The 24432-nt window shown below is 42.3% G+C and overlaps 1 protein-coding gene across 3 annotated transcripts in view; it reads left to right on the forward strand.

Annotated features, from left to right (window-relative positions):
• ZDHHC14 (zinc finger DHHC-type palmitoyltransferase 14) overlaps positions 1-24432 on the forward strand; it is a 119882-nt gene that overhangs the window by 93709 nt on the left and 1741 nt on the right. The window contains exon 10 of one of the 3 annotated variants that reach the window (XM_066596086.1): positions 4373-5814. The exons of 1 other annotated variant lie outside the window; for it this stretch is intronic. In XM_066596086.1, the coding sequence (XP_066452183.1) occupies positions 4373-4774 (402 nt within the window). In that variant the 3' untranslated portion in view covers positions 4775-5814. Of the gene's footprint in view, positions 1-4372; positions 5815-24432 lie in introns of those variants that run through there. One more of the 3 variants, XM_066596087.1, reaches the window with a different exon arrangement.

The following is a 24432-nucleotide window of genomic DNA, read 5'->3' on the forward strand; positions in this document are numbered from 1 at the left end:
TTTTGTTTAATTTTCACTGAAGAATAAATTATATTTTAACCCTTTCCAATCAAATTTTGGATTCAGGGTTTCCTAAAAGGCTCTCTTTTTATACAACTGTGTCATCTGCTGGCTAAAGCCAGTGTGTGTGCGGCCAGAGAGGCTCCGACAGCGGAGTGGCTGGCAATAGACTGTGAGAATACCCTCTTGGACAGCTTCTGACCTTGGAGCTGAACACGCTTCAATCAGAATGTAGGAAGACGTCACAGTGGCTTGGAAAGGGTTAATATGTCTCTGCTATAGCAATTTGTTTCTTTTTACGTAATAGAAAAAAGGGGGGTTGAACTTTTAACATTTAAGATAGAAATTTTTTTTATTTAAACTAGCAATGTCCAATTGCTTGTATAATCTGTCAAAAAACAATCGCGCACCTAGAAGAAGCTGTTATTGCTGTAAAACTCGGTATGCAGTTTCATCTCTGGCAGATGTACAAATGATGAGAGCCATTGTGTGTTTAAATGACCACCTTGTCGCCTGAGGCCTTAAAGTGGTTCCTTCCTTGGCCAATAAAAGGCTCTCAGAGGTTCCTTGTGTGTAGTGACCTCCTTCCTTGTATAGAGCTTGTTGATCACTAGACACCTCTACGACACTGAAGAGATTTCACCCCATTACGAGTCTGAGAAGGGAGCGCATTATTGCGATGTGAGAAGCTTGATGGTTTGATTGACGAATTGGCCCCCCCTGGCCATTCTGACCAGACTGTTAGGAGGTGTTGGACGAGTGGATGCGCGAGGGCATACAACGCGACCAGGCTCAGGGCGCTCTCAGCAGACCACCAGTAGAGGGCATCGTTTGACAAGCATAAGCAGTTGCAACTGTTTCATTGTCCGCCATCCAGAAACAGGTGGCACCATCATTCGAGACCTCTGTCTATTGGAATCATTTCCAGGCGCTTGGCTGAATGACATATGGTCTTGTAGCGCCCACTTTGCAGCGGTGGTGTAAATTATGAAACTACGGATTGGAACTTGGTTGTCTTCAGTGACCTATCCAGGTTTAGTTTGGACATGGACGACGGCTGTGTTCATGTCTGGAGACGTAGGGGAGAGTGGCCCAATCCTATCTTTGCTGTTAAGCTGCACACTGCCCCTACTGCTGTTATGATGGTCTAGGGGCATCGCATACAGCAGTCTGTCACCCCCTAGTAGTGGTACAAGGGACAAAGACACCTCAGCTATATGTTCAGGACATCCTGCAGCCACATTTGTTCCTCTCATGCCAAGGCTTCCAAGATGCATTTTCCATCAGGATAATGCTTAGTCGACAGTTATCACCAACAGAACATGTATGGGACCATCAGGGAACCCACTGCCTGTGAGTTTGCACGATCTAGAGGCAACTTGGTTACAGCAAATGTGGACAGATATGCCACAGGATACCATACAGAACTTTTATGCCTCCATGCCCGCCCGTATCACATCTTATAACCAAGTTAGAGGCGGCACAACAGGTACTAGAGCCTCCCTACAAGGGGTCAGTTCTCCACAATAAATGATCCTCTTGCTCTATTATAATCCGTTACTATATAGAAATGTTACAATCACACAAAGTAAGTTTCATTCCATCCGGCAATTTGTTATAGGTGCTTGATTTTCTTTTTAAAAATGTGTACAAACTATTGCAAATGTGTACAGAAGTATTGCAGTCTGCTCTATCCAAGGACCTAATGGGAGTACGGAGATGGTAAACCTGGGAAGCCTTCACTAGCCCCTTAGTTACCATGAGAACACCTCATCACTCTTTTAATTGTGGCGCATGCATTACGGCATTGGAGGGAGCTCCCCCTTTATAACTGCTTAAAGGCTGTGGTGACTATTGACTCTGGCATTTAAAGATTTAAATAGCCAGATTGGCTTTGTGAGCTGTATAGCACAGACGGCGCCCCACTTTATGGAGCTAACTCTGTTCCTGAGCCGGCTCCTTACGGTTTCCTGTGACATGTGATGTATGTGTATGTCACATGTGGGGAAGGGTTTATACTTCTGGTAAAATAGATTTCCTCCATGCTAAGAAATTGGCATTCTTTCAGTTTTTAATTAATCTTTATTTGACATCTGGAGAAAACTCTTACGCAATATTCCACTTGCTGCTTTTCGTTGATAGTCTTGTTACACAATGTTGCTCCTGTTGACTTGGCTTATATGTTGTGCTGCAAGCGTTGGACATCAGTCCTAAAGTATATTTTGCTTCCCATTATGTGTCCATCACTCAGCAAGTCGATGTCCAGATGGAAAAACAAATTCATCTCCATGTTGCCTAGCAAGCCGTATCAGAGAATGGCTTCAGCAATTTCTTTCTGCTGACAGATCATTAGCGTAAAGCCGGAGCGAACAGATGCTCCTCCACCTAGTAATAGTGGGGTCTGGGACTGTCTGTTTACTCCAGGCCAGCAAATTGTTTAAGTTTTTGTGAGGATTCTAGTTTGAAGGTTTTGAAGAAAAAGTGTACACCTCAGTAGAAATGAATTCTTTTACCGTAAACCTAGAAGTAAAAATTTTTATTTTAGATTGTTTGCTCTACTTAAAGTGCCGCTAGGATAAGAAGGGATGTAGATGTTGGGAGTTGGCGGGGCACCTGTGTCAGGTGTAGTCGGAGATATGGAAGGTTGGTTGCTGGTTTAGTAGCCAGAGATCCTCTCTTCTGGTTGTGTTGCTCTAAGTTACAACAGCCGGTAAGAAGTTCCCACAGTTGTAACTTAAATCAGTGCAGCAGCGATTTGCAGGGGAAGTAAGTGTGTAATTTGGACAAGAGATAGGGACTCTTTAAAGTGAGCCCTGTTCAGCTGACCCAAGCCAGCCAGCGTGACAGTTTGGTTATTGCTTATCCCAACTGGCATTGAACAGTTGCTGCATGTAGATACGTTTTGTTTGTATAGCTACTTATTATGCATAAGTCTGCAACATCATGCATTGTATAAACCTATTATGCAGCTAGATAAGAACTGGAGAATGCATAGGACCTTTTTAATAGTGATTATTTTAATTATATTGCATAGATCTATTTCTCATTTTTATTGGTAATTGCAACACTATAAATCTGCATTCTGCTACAATGTAGCTGTTTAGTGTCCATATTACAGCTACCAGACCAGAAATACTCTGGTTCAAGTGAATCAAATTTGCAGCTTTACTGAATCCTATACTGATCTAAGCAATTTGACCTAAACCACAAGGAATCTGACTGTTGTGACTATAATACGGACATTAAAATGTGGATTTTTGAATGCAGCTTTAGGCCTCGTTCATACACTGCAAATTTGAACAGTATTTGAAGCCAAAATAGTCTAAGCAAAGAAAAAACTACATGTAAATTACATTTCCTCTATGCTGTACAGTATTCTGGGTATATCCACAGGTAGCAGATTTGTTGAAGAAATGACTGACTGCCCCTTGCAAAAATCCGTGTGCTTGGCTACAGAACCACATTCAGATCAGTGGAACTGGTATTCAGTTGTAGAAAGGTCAGTAATAGTGATGAGCGAGCATACTCGCTAAGGGCAATTGCTCAAGCAAGCATTGCCCTTAGCGAGTACCTGCCCGCTCGAGACAAAAGGTTCGGGTGCCGGCGGCAGGCAGGGAGCTGCAGGGGAGAGCGGGGAGGAACGGAGGGGAGCTCTCTCCCCCTCCCCCCTGTTGACTGCCGCTACTTACCGCTCCCCCGCGCCGGCACCCGAACCTTTTGTCTCGAGTGGGCAGCTACTCGCTAAGCGCAATGCTCGCTCGAGCAATTGCCCTTAGAGAGTATACTCGCTCATCTCTAGTCAGTAACAAATGTGCCACGTGTAAATAAACTCCGTTGGCGCCCAAGTACTAGTGCAAAATAATACCAAATATGCAGTGTGTGAATGAGGCCTTGTGTATAATATCTTTGTGGTTCTTAATCTGTATCCTGGCGCTGGTGTTAATAAGAGTCTTTTCACAACTACATTTGTATTTTTCGATTCCCATCCTGGGAACCGAACAACAAAAACATCAGTGTCTGCAGATACCAGACCACATTGATTATAATAGAGCTCAACTAGCTTCCAGCTGGATTTCGTGTCAGATCTGCTCTAGAGACTCCGAATGGGGCCTCCAGCGCAGTTGTGAATGAAGCCTAAGCCGGCAGATGTGTAATCCCAACATAGTTTAGCTCTTTGTGGGTTCCCTGCACTGACTTAAAATCTAGTATTGTAGAACTTTTAAGAACTAATTCTAACTCTTCTGTATTTTCTCTTCATACCCTTTTATTCTCCTTTTTGATTTAACAACCTTCACATCTGCCCATATTTTTATTTCCTTAAAATGCCCTTTGTTTTCACATTTGTATTCCTCCATACCCTTCCGTTCTGCAGTGTGACCAAGACCAGTGCATTCAGAGCACCAAATTCGTTTTACAGGCTGCAGCTACACCACTTCTACAGACTGAGCCAACTACCACTACTGACGAGCCACCGCTGCCTGGGAAAACAACCATAAGTGCACCGTGTGCTTCGTTGGCGCTTGGCCAGCCAACACCACCATCTTCAATGCCAAATCTGAACTCAGAAACTGTTTTAACAGACATGATACCCTTAAAAGAGGATCTAGGAAACCATCAGTTCCTCACACCAGATGAAGCACCATCACCACCAGGAATGCTGCCTGCAAACAGCCCTGTGACTCATAGCCATACCATGCATGTCCTAAACCTCGTTAGCCAAGACTCTTTGCATGAAGATTCCGTGCGTGGTCTCGTAAAACTCAGCTCTGTCTGACAATCTGACATTGCCCATCAAACACAACGCACAAAGCTCAAACCTGTGTTAAGATTGCACTGTCATGATGAAAAATGACCACTATATTAGTGACAGATTACAAAGTGGCGACTATTTATTTGGATAGTTACGTTACCCGAATGGATACCCTCTTCTTTTTTCTTTTTTTTACTTTCTTCTTTTGGATCCCCACCCCCACCCCCCTTTTTTTTTTCTGACCTCATTCTGCCTCATTAGAATAAGTCTGTATTATCAGCACTGTCGGAATAGAAGAAATGGTTGGAATGACGTGTAAATTGGGAAACACGGCAGAATATCTGTGTTCTCAATTCTGTTTGCTGATCTGCTTGCCTGGCTCTACCTGTCTGTACATATATATACACTATCTTGAAAGCTTCCTAACCAGTGGAAATGCAAGGGATGGCAAAATACTATATTTTTTTTCTTTCTTTTTAACACTGTCTGTTGGCCAATTCCAAGCTCTGGTTCTGTAACAGTGCAACGTTCTGAAGTACAACAACTTGCACTGTGGTCTGAAATGGCAACCCTTTCATTTGAGAACTCGTTGTCTAAATGATGTCCATTTTCTACAACACTGTGCTGCATTTTTCTGTCAGGTATGGATATAAATGCTGCTTTTTTTTTGTTTGGTTAAATTAGGAGCACTGGGACAAGACACTTTTGTGGCGTTCGTTTTTTTTTTTTGTTTTTTTGTGTTCTGATTGAAAAGGGCTTATGTTGCTACATGACATTGCATTAAGTTAATCACTTGTATAAGTGTTTAGATACGGTATATACCATGGCACTTTCTTCCCAAATATGTGCTAGGACATCCAATAAAGTAACATTTTGTTTTCTTACTAGTCTCTGGCAAATTCTGTGAACATTCATCAGCTATTTCCTTTCTATATTAAACCACTTAAATATTGGAGTAAAATTTGTACTTAATGGTTGCTTGTAAATGATTCAGTTTAAAGAATAGTAATGTAACTTTTTTGACAGAATATAGTGTTTTGAATAAAGGCTTTCTTATAAAACTATGTACATCTCTGAATCCTCTCTGAATCGTCATAGTTTCCCAATGGATAAAGTGGTAGGTTAACGATTTGGAAAGCCTTCTAGAAACTGCATCCAAATACCCACCAATTTGCTACGGCTAGGTCACATAAGCAAACTGAAAGTCAACCACAGGCAGATTGATTCAAACAGTAACAAATCTATCATACGCTTGCTAAACTGTGCGGATTTGCCTAGATAAAGGTCCCTTGCACAGTAAATCCTCACAGAATTCTTTCTCTTCCAATTGTATTTTCCATATTTACTCTAAAAATGACTCTGTTCCTAGTGGGCTAATGGAGAATCTAAGGCCGCGGAGCCAAAGCACGGTGAAAAAAGGTGGGCTGACCGGATTGTATGTAAACCTCAGGGCAGAATGTAATCTGAAGAGACTAGTTATTTCTTTACTATGTTCAGCTTAATTCAAGATGGAAATCTGTAACAGAGTTTCCAAATAATATGCTTCAAAAAATAGTGCAGCACGCAGTGCTATTTTCTCAGGAAATTGCTGGAACCCATCATAAGTCAGAGGTCCATCTGGTGTCCTTTTTATGTGACAGATCCTTCACAGCTTGCATTCAGGTTTTCCGCTCCTCTGGCGCAATGAAAAAATAGAACATTCGATTTTGAGATAATCGTATTTGGGGTTAAGTATTAGGCCTCGTTTACATGGGCAACAAAGTCACGTGATTTTGTAGCGTTGCTACAAGTCGCATGTATGAGAAGCCCATGCTTTCCTATAGGTTACTTCACACATGCAATGTTTTGTAGCATGCGACAATCCGACACACAAACCTCGGGGGTCCGGCAATATGCACGCGACTCATGAGGTTTGTAGCCCATATTTCCCTATGGAGCGTTCCTTTGTGTTGCATCGCATGAAAACGCGGTTTTCATGCGGTGCGATGCAACTGTGACAGGAAATCCTACGGTCAAAGCTATAACCTAACCCTGGCTGCAGGAAAAAATACACACACATCATCTTACAAGCGCTCTCTGACGCTGCCGCAGCTTCTCCCCGGGTCCCGCCACTGTTTCTCCTTATCTTCTGGCAGGGGATTGAAAAATCCCTGCCTTCTGGAAGCGCTGTGAGTAAAAGAAATGAAAAAGGAGGGTGGAGCAAGACCCAGTGAGGGTAGTGGAATATTTATGGAGTACAAAGAGTTTTCAATGATTGAGTATTTTGAATGGTGGAGGTGCTGCCAACCAGATGACGCTCCACCAGTGTGGGCGTAAGTGTAGCAAAAAGGATGTGAAAAGAACTGGTATGGAGGCGCAACACTCTAAGCTACTAGAAGATGTAGATCAAAGTCCAATGTGTGATGGTGAAAGCACTACTTTTTTTATTTTTCAGAAAATTAAAAACCAGCAATGGTTTTTTATTTCTGAAAAAATAATAAAAAAGAAGTGCTTTCACCATCACACGTTGGACTTTGATCTACATCTTCTAGTAGCTTAGAGTGTTGCGCCTCCATACCAGTTCTTTTCACATCCTTTTCGTTCTGGAAGCGCTGGCTGTGATTTGGCTAAGCATCAGCCAATCACAGTCAGCGCTTCCAGGAGGCGGGGATTTTTAAATCCCCCGTCAAGAAGAGATTATCAGTGCCGGGACCTGGTGAGAAGATGCGGCAGAGCCCCGGACAGAGCGGGAGAGGTGATGTATACTTCTTTTTTTTTTTTTTTTCTCTTCAGCTATGGCTGACTTTCGGGTAGGGCTTATATTTCAAGCTCCTCCTGAAAATCTTCTCCTATGGTGCTACAAAGTCGTGTGACTTTGTAGTGCTACAAAATCGCAGTATTGCCGCGAGAAGACGCAGCCATATTGCCCGGACCAGCGACGCGATATTGCTGCAATTTTAATTTTTTTTTTTTGTCGCAGAGATGCCGTGTCACCCGTGTGAAAGAGGCCTTAACAGCATAAGAAGGGAGAGCAGGATTTGCTGCAGATCTGTTGATCCCCATTCGCCAACCTGAGGCCGCTGCAGTGTCACAGTACTTTGCTTTTTCCTTAACTCCCTAACACTTCAGTGGAAAGGACCGTGGCAGTAGAGCCACCTCTCTATTGAACTTTGCAGGCCATGAGTATGAGACCCCCACATCTCAAGCTTTTACACCATAAATGTTTTAATGTGCCCATTTTAAAGATTATATTTAGCCTTGTCTATTTTAGCGAGCCACAGAGATATGAGATGGCATTATTTCATGAAGGGGCTCACATCCCTCTTCTAAGCATCATGCCATTATGGCTACTGGCTCAGAAACGTCACTGTCTTTTACCAGAGTTTGACAAAGCTTCTTTTTAGTGTTAAGGAGCTGTAAAGCATGTGGATTACAAATGTTTTGGTATTTCAGAAGATATTAACCCCTTCCCTCCATATGACGTTAGGGTACGTCATGGCAGCGAGGTACTTCCCGCAACTGGACGTACCCTTACGTCATGTGGAATAGCGTGAGATCATAAGAAATCTTGCGCTATCCGGCAGCGGGAGCCGGCTGTCACCGATAGCCGGCCTCCCACTGCAACAGCGGGCGTGCATCGGAGATCGTGGCACAGGAAGGCTTCACAGAGGGAGCATGCTCCCTTTGTGATGTGTTCGGGCTCTCGCGATATAATCAGAGAGCCCGGCTGGTTGCATGGTAACAGGAAGCCACCTACATAGGCATTGGTAATTGTATTACCATTGCCTATGATTGCTGCAATAAGCGATAAGGTATTGCTGGAGAGAAGTCATTCATAGAAAAAAGATAAAAATGTACAAAAAAAAATGTAAAACCCCTTTTTTGGGGCTTTCTCATATTAGCATAAAAAAAAGAATAAATCTCACTTATTTGGTATCGAGTCCATAACGACGCATACAATAAGTTGCGCACGCTTTTTATCCTGCATGGCAAAAAGCGTTAAAAGCTAAAAAAACGAGGCAAAATGCTAATTTTTAGCATCTTGCCTCCCCAAAAAATGCAATAAACGTGATTTTTAAAAAAGCCGTATGTACCCGAAAATGGTACCAATAAAAACCACAGCTTGTCTCGCAAAAACAAGCCCTCATAGAGCTCTGTCCATGGAACAATAAAGTTATAACACTTTGAATGCAGCGATTTAGAAAAAAAAATTCTGAAAAAGGGGTTTTATTGCAGAAAAGTGGAAAAACCTAAAAAAAAATAAGAATTTTGGTATTGTTGTAATCGTACCGGCCCGTAGAAAAAAATGTATTGTGCATTTATGCTACGTAATTAATGCTTAACTCCTTCCCGCTCCTGGACGTACCTGGTACGTCATGGCAGCCTGGTACTTCCCGCAACATGACGTACCTGGTACGTCCTGGAGATAGCACGGGATCACATGTGATCCCGCGCTATCCCGCAGCGGGAGCCGGCTGTCAGTCACAGCCGGCGTCCCGCTCCAACAGCGGGGGGGCATCGGAGATGCGCCCGCCGCTGTTAACCCCTTCCCTGCCGCGATCTAAGTAGATCGCGGCAGGGAAAGAGTTCACAGAGGGATCGCGATCCCTGTGTGTCTCCGGCCGGAACTCGCGATGTTATCGCGAGAGCCCGGCCTGTCACCATGGCAACAGGACGCCAGACACTGGCGTCCTGTATTGCCTGTGCCTATTATCGCTGTACAAGCGATAAGGCATGGCAGAGCAGTAGCTCTGCCATGCCTTATGACAGCGATCATAGGCACAGTGATGTAAGTCCCTCAGAGGGACTCAAATAGTATTAAAAAAAAGAAAAGAAAAGTGTAAAAAAAATAAAAATGTAAAAAAAAAAATGTAAAAAACCCCTTTTTTATGCTTTTTCTAATATTAGCATAAAAAAAGGGAAAAAAAACTAAAACCCCACATATTGGGTATTGACGCGTCCGTAACGACGTGTACAAAAAGTTGAACACGCTTTTTATTTTGTACGACAAAAAGCGTAAAAAAAAACGCTAAAAAACAGAGGCAAAATGCTAATATTTAGCATTTTGCCTCACAAAAAATGCAATAAAAGTGATCAAAAAAGCCGTACATTTCCCAAAATGGTACCAATAAAAACTACAGCTCGTCTCGCAAAAAATAAGCCCTCATAGAGCTCCGTACATAGAAAAATAAAAAAGTTACAGGACTTTGAATGCAGCTATAGAGAAAAAAAAAAGATTTCCAAAAAAAGGGGGTTTTATTGCAAAAAAGTGTAAAAACCTAAAAAAAATATAACAATTTTGGTATCGTTGTTACCGTACCGACCCGCAGAAAAATTTTAGTGTGTCATTTATGCTGCATGATTAACGCTGTAAAAAAAAAAAAAAAATCTATGGCAGAATTGATGCGTTTTCTCTCCCTGTTATCATTAAAAAAAAAAAAAAAAAATTTACGATATTGTCTATATACCCAAAAGTGGCACCGATAAAAACTACAGATCGCCACGCAAAAAACAAGCCCTTACACGGCCGCGTCCACGGAAAAATAAAAAAGTTATGGCTTTTGAAAAATGGAGATGGAAAAATACCAAAAAATCGCTTGGTCCTCAACGCCAAAATAGGCCATGTCATTAAGGGGTTAAAGAAAAAATCTATGGCAGAATTGATGCGGTCTTTTTCTCTTTGCAATCATAAAATAAGTTTTACAAAAGTCTATTTACCAAAAAATAGCACCGATAAAAACTTCAGTTCACTACACAAAAAACAAGCCCCTATACGGCTGCGTCGACGCAAAAGTAAAAAAGTTATTGCTTTTGAAAACTGGAGATTAAAATCCGCCAAAAATCGTTGCGTCCTTAAGCCCAAATTAGGCCATGTGCTTAAGGGTTTAAAGTGCTCTTTCTAAATTGCATTAGATCAATATTTAATATAATATGTAGAAAATCAGACATGAAAAGCATTTAACCCCTTAGTGATCAAGCTTTTTTGTTCCCATTTTCGTTTTTGCCTCCCCACTTTTAAAAAATCGTTACTCCTTTATTTGTTTATAGACTTCGCTGTCTGAGGGCTTATTTTTCCGGGACAAGTTGTATTTTTCAAAGGTACTATTTAATGTACCATATAATGTACTGTAAAACGTTAAACAAAAAATTGAGTGGCGAAAAATGGGAAGAAAATGAAATTCCGCTATCTTTCGGTGTATCTTGTTTCTACAGCGCACAAACAAACAAAAATGATATGATAACTTTATTTTATTGGTCAATACGATTACTACGATGTAAAACATGGGGTTCTTTGGGGGTGTTTTTTGCTGTACTAGTGTGTTTTTTGTTTTTTTTGTTTTTTCAAAGATGTTTAATTTTTTTCAATTGTTTTCTGATGCTATCTTCTGAGCGCAATAACTTTTTTTATATTTTTCAGTCAACGTAATTGTGTGGAAGCTCATTTTTTTGCGGGATGTCCTGTAGTTTGCGTTGGTACTATTCTGGCATACATACGACTTTTTGATCCCTTTTTATTTATTGTATTTTTTTCTTGGAGACGGTGACCAAACAAACGCATTTCTGGTTTGTTTTTAGTGCCCCTAGGGGAGCACAACTTGCCCTGGGGCCTTTCAGAAGACCCCCAACTGCCATGACACCTGCATGGCTCCCTGCGATCTCATCCCTGGGGGCCATAGGGGGGACCCCCGAACATCGGTCGGGGAATTTAAATACCGGTTTTTTTTAGAATTGACAGCGGTATTTAAAGGGTTAACAGCCGAAATGAGCCACGCGGCCCATCTGAGGTGTTGCCTGCGGGTGTCCGCTGTAATAAACAGCCATCGCCCGCATTGAATGGAGGGAGATAGCCGGCGCAATCTCCCCTCATGCATGCCCTGCAACGGCAGGACGTTAAAGCACTATAGAGCGGTCACTAAGGGGTTAATACTAATCTGGAGATTTAGTCCCAATCTAAAACATTTGGTTGCTCCATGTGAATGGACTTCAAAGGCTCTTAAAGGGGCTCCAGTTTTTATAGTCGGTAGAATGGTATAGCTCATGAACCAGTCAGCCTGGATTAAACAGCATCTGTCATATGACAGACCATGTGACCACTACCATTTAGCTAGTATGTTAGATGGCACTCATGGGCTACCGATCTATGCTTTGACTCCCCAGACTGCCTCTTAGTAGTGTGCAATGTATTTTATTTGCCCATTGGTATTTCGAATCACTCGCCGCTACAATTAGTTCTCAGTCTTTTGGATGCGTGAGTGTCGTCCTCCATTGACACTGAGTCCACTGCAGTTAGACCATCAGGAGGTGAACGACTATGTTGATCTAGAAGTGGCTATAAATTGGGATGCAAATGATGGGTCCACCTCTGTTTCTAGAGTATTAGAGGCCTTTAAGGCTTTTAGTAGAGGATCTTTTACCTATGCCATTGCTGAGTACAGGAAGTCCTTACAAGTGGTTAAGCTGGATTTTAAGTATCACCTATCCGCAGCAAAACCAGGTTATATTGCAAGTCCATCTCCGGATACCCATTCTGGTCTTCATGGGCTATAGTGGGAATATAAATTGCTAAATTTAATTTAATAAGAAGAAAGTTCTCTACTCCTAGTACCATATACTGGGTGATGGTGGTAAAAATAGCCATCTGTTGACTGACTTGACCATAAACTCCCATACTGCCTCAATTGTAGCTGTTTGGAGCACTAATGATACTATGGTAGATGACCCCATATTGAATAATCAGAAACCTCCTACTTTCTATGCTGATTTGTATACCTCCATGTTTATATGTTTGGATGGCGATGGACATCTAGAAGCCTACCTTAACATTAATAATAATAATAATAATAATAATAATCTTTATTTGTATAGCGCCAACTTATTCCGCAGCGCTTACATTACCTTTCCAACCTTATAACAGAGTAGCCTAATTTATCCTTGAGCACTGAGTGAAGATGAAATGGTGGACACCATTGTCTTTCACCAATAGAAAGTCCCCACATATTGATAGGTTCCCCATTGAATCGTATAAAAAGAATGCAGAAGTCTTAGCTCCCAGGCTTCTGATACTCTGTAATTCCGTTTTACAGAAGTGCGTTATACCAGATGCTATATAAGAAGCCTTAGTGGTTTTGATCTTCAAACCCGTGAAGGACCCGACAAGCTGTGGCTCTTAACACCTCATTTCCCTCCTTAGCACTAATATTAGAATTCTAAATAAAATTCTAGCAAGTCGCAATAACACTTTTTTATTAAAGAAATTATACATGCTGGTCAATCTGGATTCATGCGAGGTAACAGCACAGTGATGAACCTTAGGCGACTCTTCACTAATCTCACATATGAGCACTCTAAATGTGGGAAACTAACTTTCTTGTATTTATTGACTAGGCTGAGGCCTTTGATTCCTTGGAGTGCAATTATTTGAATTATGCAGTATTCATTTATATATCCCTTTTGAGCATCATTCACGGTGTCCATAATACTTCAATGTGTACAGTCTGTGAGACTCATTTCTAACTGTCTTTTGGCACTAATCGGTTTACTGGGACACTCTGAGCGCAGGGGTTTTTTTTCTTTTCATTTACAGTGTTCATTTGTGTAGAATGCACTTCTAAAATTATTAAAAAAAAGGAGCAACAGTCCCTGGTGGACGGTCTCCGCCAGATGGTAAGAGAGGAGGTACAGGCGATAAGAGCCAAACCCATCTCTCAGACCCAGCCTGGGCCTTCTATGCAAGCAAAAAGTGCACTCCAAAAAAGTGAGCAGGAGCAGCAACTGGTGCAAAAAAACTTATTGCATTCTCATGTATAGAGGATGTCCCTTTATTAGTTCCACAGAAAGACAACGTTTCGGCTGGACATCCAACCTTTATCAAGTCCAGCTGAAAGGTTGTCTTCATGTGGAACTAATAAAGGGACATCCTCTCTATATGAGGATGCAATAATTTTTTTTTTTTGCAGCAGTTGCTGCTTCAGCTCACTTTTTTTGGATTGCTCTGACGATTGTATCCGTGGTCAGGATCTGTATAGGGAGCATGCATCGTGTCCTGCTTCCCACCTTAACTCTGGTAAAGCTGTGTGCTGCTATACACAAACTCATTTATTTGAGCAAAAAGTGCACTGAGACAGGTCCACTTATCCTCTTCATCTGAGCCATCAGTTATGGATTTTTCGGAAGGTGAAATTTTTGAATTAATAGCAGCTATTGTTGAGGACGATGATAAGTATTACTTTTCAAACCAAGACCTAGAGGAACTGATAATGGCTGTCTACAATACAGTGGAGGTAGCGGACATTCAACAAACTAGGTCCGTTCAGGATGAAATGGTCAGCTGGTTGAGGTCAAGACGCCGAAAATCTTCCTGCGAATCAAACCCTAAGTCAGTGTATAGTGGACGAATGGAAGAATCTCAATTAGTCACATTTAATGCAAAAAAAACCCTATAGGGAGGAGTTGGCGCAGTTTATTCCTTTACTTAAATAGGCTACAGGTTTTTTGAATGCGGGATTAGGAAATGCCGCTAGGCGCGCATTATGGCTCAGAGCCTGGCTAGGAGATACTGCATCCAAAAATAAACTTTCAATCCTATTCCAGGAGGAATTTATTTTTGTTCCAGTATTGGACAAGATCCTGGAAAAATCAGGAGACAAGAAAAAGGGATTCCCGATGGATTACTCTTCTAAAAACAGCTGTTTCCTTCAGACAGCCATTTCGGGCAAATACCATAGAGGTAAGGGCAACACAGGCAGGTTGCCTTTCCCAAAAGGAGGCAATGGTAAGCTCCCCCGTCACAAATTTTTTTCCCTGAATATCAAGGACAATCCACTAGCTTTGGACGCTCTGTCCCAAAATTGGGATATGGATCTCGCATATGCCTTTCCCCCTCTTCTATTAATAGCTTGGGTCCTTCAGAAAATTCAGAGCCTCAGCATGGCCAAAAAGACCCTGGTATCCTCTGTTAAACTCCTTGCCAATGGATACTCCTATTATGCTACCCCTCAAGCAGGACCTTCTTTCCCAAGGTCCATCAGTTGAAATGGACGGCTTGGCTCCGGAGTGGCGCAGGTTGAGGGATCAAGGACTTCTGGCTAAGGTAATAGAGATTCTCTTAAAAAGCCGTAAGGAATCTACCTCCAGAATATACTTGAGAGTTTGGAGGTTTTCCCAATGGCACAGCCCAGATAGTCCAGGTATGGGTAATCCTAATTTCACAAAAATCCTAGAGTTTCTACAGGATGGTCTTGATATGGGTCTTAGCCCCAGAATCCTGAGAGTTCATGTTGCAGTCCTTTAGCTCTGTGTTTGTCCAGCTAAGTGAAAATAGATGGATATGCAGATTTTTGCAGGGAGCGGATAGGCTAAAACCATTTGTTAGGAGATCAATCCCTGCCTGGGACCTCAATGTGCTTTTGGATAGCCTATGCGAACATCTGTTCGAACCTATATAATCTATATAGCTCAGAAATTTTTTGATTAAGGTAGCCCTCTTAACGGCCACTACGACTGCTAAAAGAATTAGCGAATTATGAGCTTTATCTTGTAGAGAACCATACTTAAAAATTTGGGATGATAGAATAGTCTTTAAACTTGATCACTCTTTCTTTCGAACAGCGCATGCATAGTTTAGATGTTAGACAGGCAGTGTTAACTTATTTACAAGTTTCACAGACCTTTAGGAAAGATGCCATAGTACATTTGCTTTGCAATAAAATATTGAGCCATGTAACCGTTGTGATAATTTGAAGTCACTGGAGATGGATGGTGGGAGCTGGCCTTAAGAACTCTCCTCTTTCTGCCCCAATGAGGTGAAGAGGGCAACCTTCCATGATGGACTCATGGAAAAGGAATTAACGGTAAGTATAATCCCCAATTTTTATGTTAAAGGTAATTCTGCTAAATTGGAAATGCCCTAAGCGGTCGACTAGCGCTGCCTGGATTCAGATGGTCAATGACGTGGTGTCCTCATATAAGCTCACATATCTGGCCCGGGCTTGCTGATAAGTTTGATTTGAAGTATGGGGTCGTTGGACTTTATTGTCCAGCAAGGGCAGAAGAGATACCTCCTTAGTTGGTTAGCCTTTGAAAATGGCTACTTCCTCGAAGTGATGTGAGGCAGTTTTGAAATAAAAACTCACAACTGTGGGTAAATCTCATGCTGGAAAGCGTGATATTGCGCTCGCCCATGTGAAGTTAGCCTAAGAGATTACACTTTGTAGATTCTTATCCTTCCTCTCTTGGTCTTGTTGAGTGAATTTTTTATTATGTTCTCCCCTTGTTCATCCTGGATTTCCTGGTTGAGATTGGAAACTGGTACATTAAATAAACATTTATTTGTGCAATTCTACACTTTTTTTTGCAGTGCGAAGTATATTCTGAAGTGCATTTTCTTCTGTTTCATTGTAGGAATTTGCGAAAGTCTATTTCTAGGTGTTCTGTTTTCCAGTGAATGATAATTTAACCCCTTCCCGCCACAGGACGTACCGGTACGTCCTGGAGATAGCGCGGGATCACATATGAACCCGCACTATCCCGCAGCGGGAGCCGGCTGTCAGTCACAGCCGGCGTCCCGCTGCAACAGCGGGGGGGTAGGCATCGGAGATGCGCCCCCCGCTGTTAACCCCTTTCCCTGCCGCGATCTAAGTAAATCGCGTCAGGGAAAGAGTTCACAGAGGGAGCGCGCTCCCTCTGTGTCTGCGGCCGGCACTCGCGATGTCATTGCAAGAGCCTGGCCTGTCACCATGGCAATGGTGACAGGCCGGGCATAGGCATATTGCCTATGCCTATGCTCGCTGTATAAGCGATAAGGCATGGCAGAGCGGTAGCTCTGCCATGCCTTATGACAGCGATCATAGGCACAGTGCTGTAAGTCCCTCAGAGGGACTCAAATAGTGTAAAAAAAAAAAAAAATGTAAGTAAAACCCTTTTTTTATGCTTTTTCTAATAGCATAAAAAAAGGTTTAAAAAAATTAAAAACCCACATATTGGGTATTGATGTGTCCGTAACAACGTGTACAAAAAGTTGAACACGCTTTTATTTTGCTAATTTTTAGCATTTTGCCTCCCAAAAAGTGCAATAAAAGTGATCAAAAAAGCCGTACATTCCCCAAAATGGAACCAACAAAAACTACAGCTCGTCTCGCAAAAAATAAGCCCTTATAGAGCTCTGTACATAGAAAAATAAAAAAGTTACAGGACTTTGAATGCAGCTATAGAGAAAAAAAAATTTCCAAAAAAAAGGGGTTTTATTGCAAAAAAGTGTAAAAACCTAAAAAAAAATAAGAATTTTGGTATCGTTGTAACCGTACCGACCCGCAGAAAAAATTTTGTGTCATTTATGCTGCATGATTAACGCTGTAAAAAAAAATCTATGGCTGTAAAAAAAAATCTATGGCAGAATTGATGCGTTTTCTCTCCCTGTTATCATAAAAATAAATAATAGTTTTACGATATAGCCTATGTACCCAAAAGTGGCACCGATAAAAGCTACAGCTCGCCGCGCAAAAAACAAGCCCTTATAAGGCCGCGTGGACGGAAAAATAAAAAAGTTATGGCTTTTGAAAAATGGAGATGGAAAAATACCAAAAATCGCTTGGTCCTCAACGCCAAAATAGGCCATGTCATTAGGGGTTAAAAAAATATACATCTCTGGACTTTGCTCCATTTAGTTTTCAATCAACCCTGACAGGTCTCCCTGTCTCAGCTGCTGAAAAATACCCCCCAGCACGATGCTGCCCCATCACCAGGCTTCACCGTAGGGATGGTATTGGGCAGGTGATGAGCAGTGCCTGGTTTTCTCCAGACATACCGTTTAGAACAGAGGTCAAAAAGTTCAATCTTGGTTTCACCAGACCAGAGAATCTTGTTTCTCAGTCTGAGTAGATTTTTTGACAAACTCTAGGCGGCCTTTCATGTGTGTTTCATAAGGGAGAAGATTCTTTCTGGTCCCTGTGCCATAAAGCCCAGATTGGTGATTGCTGCAGTAATGATTGACCTTCTAGATGTTTTCTCCCATTTTACACACAGGATCTTTCAATTTCAGCCAGAGTGACCACTTGGTTCTTGGGTCACTTCTCTTACTAAGGCCTTTCTCACTTACTTCGCTTGTAACTTTGCATGTGTGTCATTACCTGTGGTGATGTCATAGCAGCCAATTTTTGCTGCTTTTATGCTTGGCTCCATTAGAGCTATGATCTGTGCCTACAGTTCAGCTACACTGTCTATATAGGGAGTCTACAGTACACTGATTTTTGTGCCTAATCGCTGGTTCAGGCTGCTATTCTGTCCCTCCTTCCGCTGTAGCTCTACCTCCTCTGACTGGTTGCTTTGTATAACCTATGTCGATCACAAGCTCATTAGGAATTCTGTGCATGGAGAGAGGAATCCTATTACAGGAAGGGCAGATTAATCATAAAATGCAAATTACTAAACCAACAGTGAATGAAAAAACTAGAAATGAGGCAAATGAGCCACTCAACAATGAGGGCAGCACGGTGGCTCAGTGGTTAGCACCGTTGCCTTGCAGCGCTAGGTCCTAGGTTCAACTTTAAAGGGGTTGTCCCGCGCCGAAACGGGTTTTTTTTTTTTTTCAATAGCCCCCCCCCCCCGTTCGGCGCAAGACAAACCCGATGCAGGGGTAAAAAAAAAAAAAACGTCCAGTACTTACCCGAATCCCCGCGCTCCCGCGACTTCTTACTTACCTTAGTAAGATGGCCGCCGGGATCTTCACCCACGATGCACCGCGGGTCTTCTCCCATGGTGCACCGTGGGCTCTGTGCGCTCCATTGCCGATTCCAGCCTCCTGATTGGCTGGAATCGGCACACGTGACGGGGCGGAGCTACAAGGAGCAGCTCTCCGGCACGAGCGGCCCTATTCGGAAGGGAGAAGACCGGACTGCGCAAGCGCGTCTAATCGGGCGATTAGACGCTGAAATTAGACGGCACCATGGAGACGGGGATGCTAGCAACGGAACAGGTAAGTGAATAACTTCTGTATGGCTCATAATTAATGCACAATGTACATTACAAAGTGCATTAATATGGCCATACAGAAGTGTATAACCCCACTTGCTTTCGTGGGACAACCCCTTTAAGGACATCTGCATGGAGTTTGTATTTTCTCCACGTGTTTGTGTCGGTCTTTTCCGGGTGCTTTGGTTTCCTCTTGTAAGATGAACTTACAAATAGTGAGCCCTAATAGGACAGAACTCAGAGCATGAAGCGTTGTAATATTTATGTGCTATATGAATAAAGGAGATGATTTATATGATTTTAAGCCTAGGTTCACACAGGGCGGATTTGCAGCGGTTCTGCCGCAGCAGATCCGCCCGCGGCAAAACCGCCCACGGCCGCTAATCTATGGGAGCGCCGGCCGCAACGGAAAAGCATGCGGCCGGGCCGCTTCAAAGCCGCCGCGGCTTAGACCGCGGCGGTTCTCCCGGCGGAAATCTCACGGTTTTTGCTGCGGCCAAACCGCGAGATTTCCGACGGGAATCGGCCCTGTGTGAACCCAGCCTAAAGCTCAAAAAAGAAACCTGTACTGGAGGTCACCGGATCTTGCTTATTTCCTTAGCATCTGTCTATTTCACCTCCATCCTCTACAGCAAATACATTATAGTTATCTAATAGACATTGCTTGAGAATGTGGGCCGTTGCTTTCTATACTCTGTATTTGGACAAATGCAATCACATATGTCGAGGGAGAACATCAACCAGCTGAAACTTCTGTTTTGCAGAAAATGAATCTTTTCCAAACACCCTGCTTCCTACTGTCATCCACCTCTTAGTGAATGGAGAAATAGGAATTGCTATTTGTATTAGTTTTTGTGCGTGTATTTACTCCTTTAGTAGTCTGTAGTTTTTTTTATGTAAACTATTGGTAGGGACACAACAAATTTATAACTGCTCAAACAAGTGCTGGAGTTTTCTGTGAATGTATGATCCAGAGCTTCGTAAATATTGAGCATGAGTGCCCGTTGTGCTACTTGAACCTGTAGGGTTTCTGCTGAAAGTCGTTACTGTTTGCCTCGAATTGAACACTTCATCCAGGAAAGTAGTTCTTTAGATCCAGTCTGGAAAATTAAAAGCCTATTTTGATGGCAGGCCTCATTAAAGGGCTGATGCCCACCGACTGAGTGGGATACGCCTGCGGATTTATGCCGCGGGAGTACCGCGGTGGAAAGCAAAAAGTCCCCACATGCGTTTTTCCACGGTCTCCATTAATGCTATATTAATGAAGATCACCGCTGCGGTGAAATAGAACATGCCACAATTTTTTTCCTTCAGCGGAAATCTGCGGCAAGATCACGCATGTGAGCACTGACAGGCAGAAAAGCTATTAGGTTCAATAGAACCTAATAGCTGCGTTATTCCTCTGCGGATTTCCGCCACTGGGAATGCGGCAGAAATCAGTCTGTGGGCGTTAGCCCTAAGGAATAAAGGAGAATTAATCTTTTTTCATTACTATGCATTTGTTTTAGAAATGTGAGTAAATGGCTGCATATTATTTTCAGCTTGCTTTGAATTATTCACGATTTGATCCACATGAAGATTTGGAAGCATTTGGTTCAATATTCAAAATTTGGTTATTTTAAATATGGTTATTTAACCATGCCAACATGGTATATTCCCAGTGAGGGTCTCCAAGGTGAGAAAAGTGTGACGTCAATTAAACAGAACTTTTAAAATATTGAAAAGTGTTAGTCCGGGAAGCTAATGTTTCATGAGAAGTCTTAGGCCTCAGGTCCAGAGGGAAAATCAGATCCGCTGCAGATTTGTAACGCGGATTTGGGCTGCGGATGCAGTGCGGATGAGCTTAAAATTGTATTTTATTGCATGCGGGTGACATGCAGATGTGGTTTTTTTTCACACGGATGCAATTTTTACACTGGAGGTGTTTTGCCCACTTTACCCCACCTCCTAGTACTTTCTCCACCTCCCAGCCTTGAAATCCGCAGCGGAACTCCCGCACCCATTTAATTCACATTTAATATCCGCAGCGGATCTCCCGCACCCATAGAGATCAATGGGGGCCATCCGGAGCGTGATCCGCACTTAAATGGAGCATGGCGCGTTTTTTTTCATGCACCAGAAATTTTTAAATGCCATCCTCGGGTATTTACCCGCGGGTGTCCTATGCATCCCTGTGGGGCGCGGATCCGCGTGCGGGAAAAACGCTGCGGATTTTAACCCCTTAACGACGGCCCCATCGGGATTCTACGTCCTGGCCGGCTGGGCTTTATTCCTAGAGGACGTAGTTTTATGCATCCTCTAGGAATGACAGCCCTGCAGGCTCAGGACGTGATAGCTCCATGCTGCCAGTTACCGGAGGTAGCTGACAGCATGGAGCTGTCATCCCGGGCCACGGGACCCCACCCCCGGTCACGCGATCGCCGGTATCCACCATTGGATAATGGCGGTCACGTAAAAGTCAAGACAGTTAAAGTTTGATGCTCCGTTCAGTTTGGGCCCCGTTGTGCATCCACACAGAAGATTAGGGCCACAATGCATATGTTTCTGAACACGGGACAAATGGGGGTATACATTTTGGGGTGAACGTCTTCATTCCTATGTGTGCTGTACAAAAATAACTATTTTTAAAATTACATAATTGCCAAAAAAACAAATCGTATTTTTTTCCTTCTGCTTTGCTTCGATTCATTTAAAAACTGTGGGGTCAAAATACGCAGTACACCCCTAGATTAATGCGTTAAGGGGTACAGTTTTTAAAATGGGGTCATTTGTGGGGGTTCTCTATCGTTTTGGCCGCTCAAGGGGTCTACAAGTGGGCAATGGGGCCTAAAATGCCTTCAAGCAAAATGTCTGATCTGAAAGCCACCGGCTGCTCCTTTCGGTTTTGGCCCCGTTGTACATACAGACAGAAGATTAGGGCCACAATGTGTGTGTTTCTGAACACGGGACAAACGGGGGTATGCATTTTGAGGTGTAAATCCTCGTTTTCATGTGCACTATAGAAAAAAAATCTGTGTTAAAAATTACGTATTTGCAAAAATATGAAATTTAATTTTTTTTACTCTAAATTGCATTAATTCCTGAAAAGAAACTGTGGGGTCAAAATACCCCCCTCAGTGAATACACTAAAAGGTGTAGTTTTTAAAATGTGGTCATTTGTGGGGTTATCTATAATTCTGACACCTATGAGCTTTTACAATCTTGGCTTGGTGCCGGAAAATAAAGCGTTCCTCAAAATGTTGAAAAGTAATGTTAAATTTGTACGTCTCCTAAGTGGTTAAAAAAAAGTTTTTCAAACGTGCATTCAGAATAAAGTGAACAGATGGAAATATATATCTGAGCAAAAATGTATACAGTATGTTTGCACATATTTGAGATATTACAGTTGAAAACGTGAAAAAATTACAATTTTTTCAAAATTTTCCCATTTTTGGGGTTTTTAATAAATATACACAAATTCTATGGGTCTATTTTTACCACCTAAATGAAGTACAACATGTGGAGAAAAAACAATGTCAGAATCACTTGGATATGTAAAGCCTTCACGGAGTTATATGTTGTGACACATGTCAGATTTCCAAAATTTGGCTTCGTCACTAAGGGGTTAAATAACAATTATCCCGTGGACATGAGGCCTTAGCAATGCTGTCTACATCAGAGGCTCCTATGCTTTCCTGAATGTGTGAGGATATGTTCATGTGTTGTAGCAGAAAATCCACAGTGGCAAATCCATACAAAGTAGTGTGAATTTTGCTGCTGATTTGCTGTAGATGTCATCCCTTTATTTGAAGAAGTGAAATTTGTGGTCACAATCTGCTGCATAAATTGACATGTTGAGGATTTCAAACCCGCAGCGAAGGTCAATTCTGCCCAGCCTTTTGGATGGAATTTCTAAAAACCTGTTTACAGTACTGTAAGTGCTGCAACTCTCCCATATCAGTATGCTTTATATTTTATATGGTGGTGGTATGTATTGGATTTTGTGTGAATGTGATTCTCCCCTAGAATCATTGCTTCTAGGGCTGTAACAGAGCCACGCAGGCATACTAGTTGGTAGTACGGTGTCACAGGGTCACTATGTGCCTCCATATAGACCCCGTGCACAAGGCTCTGCTCAAGTATATAAATTGACAGGTAAGTCCGCCTCACTCATTGTCACCCTATTTGATCACATTTCCTTTCTGAAGAATTGTCTGCAGATAATATGCGTCATAGGGTTTTGCATCATTTTATTTCTTGTATTGAGCTTATAATTTTTGGTAATTTTTATTGCAATGTCAAATTTTCAGCTGCCAATGTAAAAATGACCATCAGTGCATCTTTGAACAAAACTTCCAAATCTCCTGTCACGTATTTTTCCTGATATTCATGGTGGAAACTCTTTAAATAATATTAATCCTTCTTATTACTACTAATAAACTATTGATGGCAGGACTGTGAAGCTTGTGTTTACATTACTTTACCTGATTTTTGGCTATTTTGGTGCAATGTTCTCTACTTATTTTATTTCTAAGTTATTGTGTCAAATATTTCCAGCTGTTTGCATTGGTCTGGCTTCTTTAACCCCTTAAGGACATGGCCTATTTTGGCGTTGAGGACGCAACAAATTTTCAAAAGCCATAACTTTTTTTTTTTTATGATAGCGAGAGAAAACGGATTAATTGTGGCATTGTTTTTTGTTTTTTCATTCAAAGTCCAATAACTTTTTTTAAATTATTTTTCCATGGACAGATCTCTGTGAGGCCTTTTTTTTTCGTAACGAGCTGTAGTTTTTAGGAGTACCATTTTTGGGTACATACTGCTTTTTTGATTACTTTTATTGCTTTTTTTTTGTGAGGCAAGATGAAAAAAATAAGCATTTGCCTCAATCTATTTATTTTTATTCTACGCTTTTTGCCGTGCATGATAAAAAGTGTGTTCAGTTTGTTGTGTAAGACGTTATGATGCCAAATATGTGGGATTTTAACCCTTTGCAATCCAATTTTGGATTCAGGGATTCCTAGGGGGCTTTCTCTTTCTGCCATCATACAATGGCGCAGTCTGCTGGCTACAGTGACATGTATGTGACATGCCAGAGAGGCCCCTTGCAACAGAGCAGTCGGCAACATACAGTAAGAATACCCTGCCGGACGTCTTCCAACATCAGAGCTGCACAGGCTTCAATCAGAATGTAGGAAGAAAACGTCAGATAATGGATTGGAAAAGGTTAATTTAAAAAAAATAAATTGTACTAATAGGAAAAAATTTTGACACCGTTTTTGATCTTTTTTTTTTGTCCCTGTGGGGAGGGGGGACTTGTACCATAGCTGTTATGATCACTATGATAAGGCATTGTAGGACAGAAGTCCTGCAATGCCTTATCGCTTGTTATAGCGATCATAGGCACTGGCAATGTAGGACGCCTGTAGCTGGCGTCCTGTTGGCATGGTAACCCGCAGGCCCTCAACAATTACATAGCGGGGGTCTAATGATTGCACAACCCACTCCCTCTGCAGCATGTAAAGTGTTCACAATCTACCTAGTTCACGGCACGGAAGGGGTTAACAGCGGGGGGCGCTGTCCTGATGCACCCCCACTGTTGCAGCAAGTCGTCAGCTATTAGTGACAGCCAGCTGCCTCTGTCGGATAGCACAGGATCTCTTCTGATCTGGCGCTATCCCCAGGGCGTAACTGTACGTTCTGTTGCGTTAAGTACCACCCTGCCAGGACGTACAGTTACGCCCTGTGGCATTAAGGGG

This window comes from Eleutherodactylus coqui, chromosome 3, assembly GCF_035609145.1.
Source record: "Eleutherodactylus coqui strain aEleCoq1 chromosome 3, aEleCoq1.hap1, whole genome shotgun sequence".
NCBI lineage: Eukaryota > Metazoa > Chordata > Amphibia > Anura > Eleutherodactylidae > Eleutherodactylus > Eleutherodactylus coqui.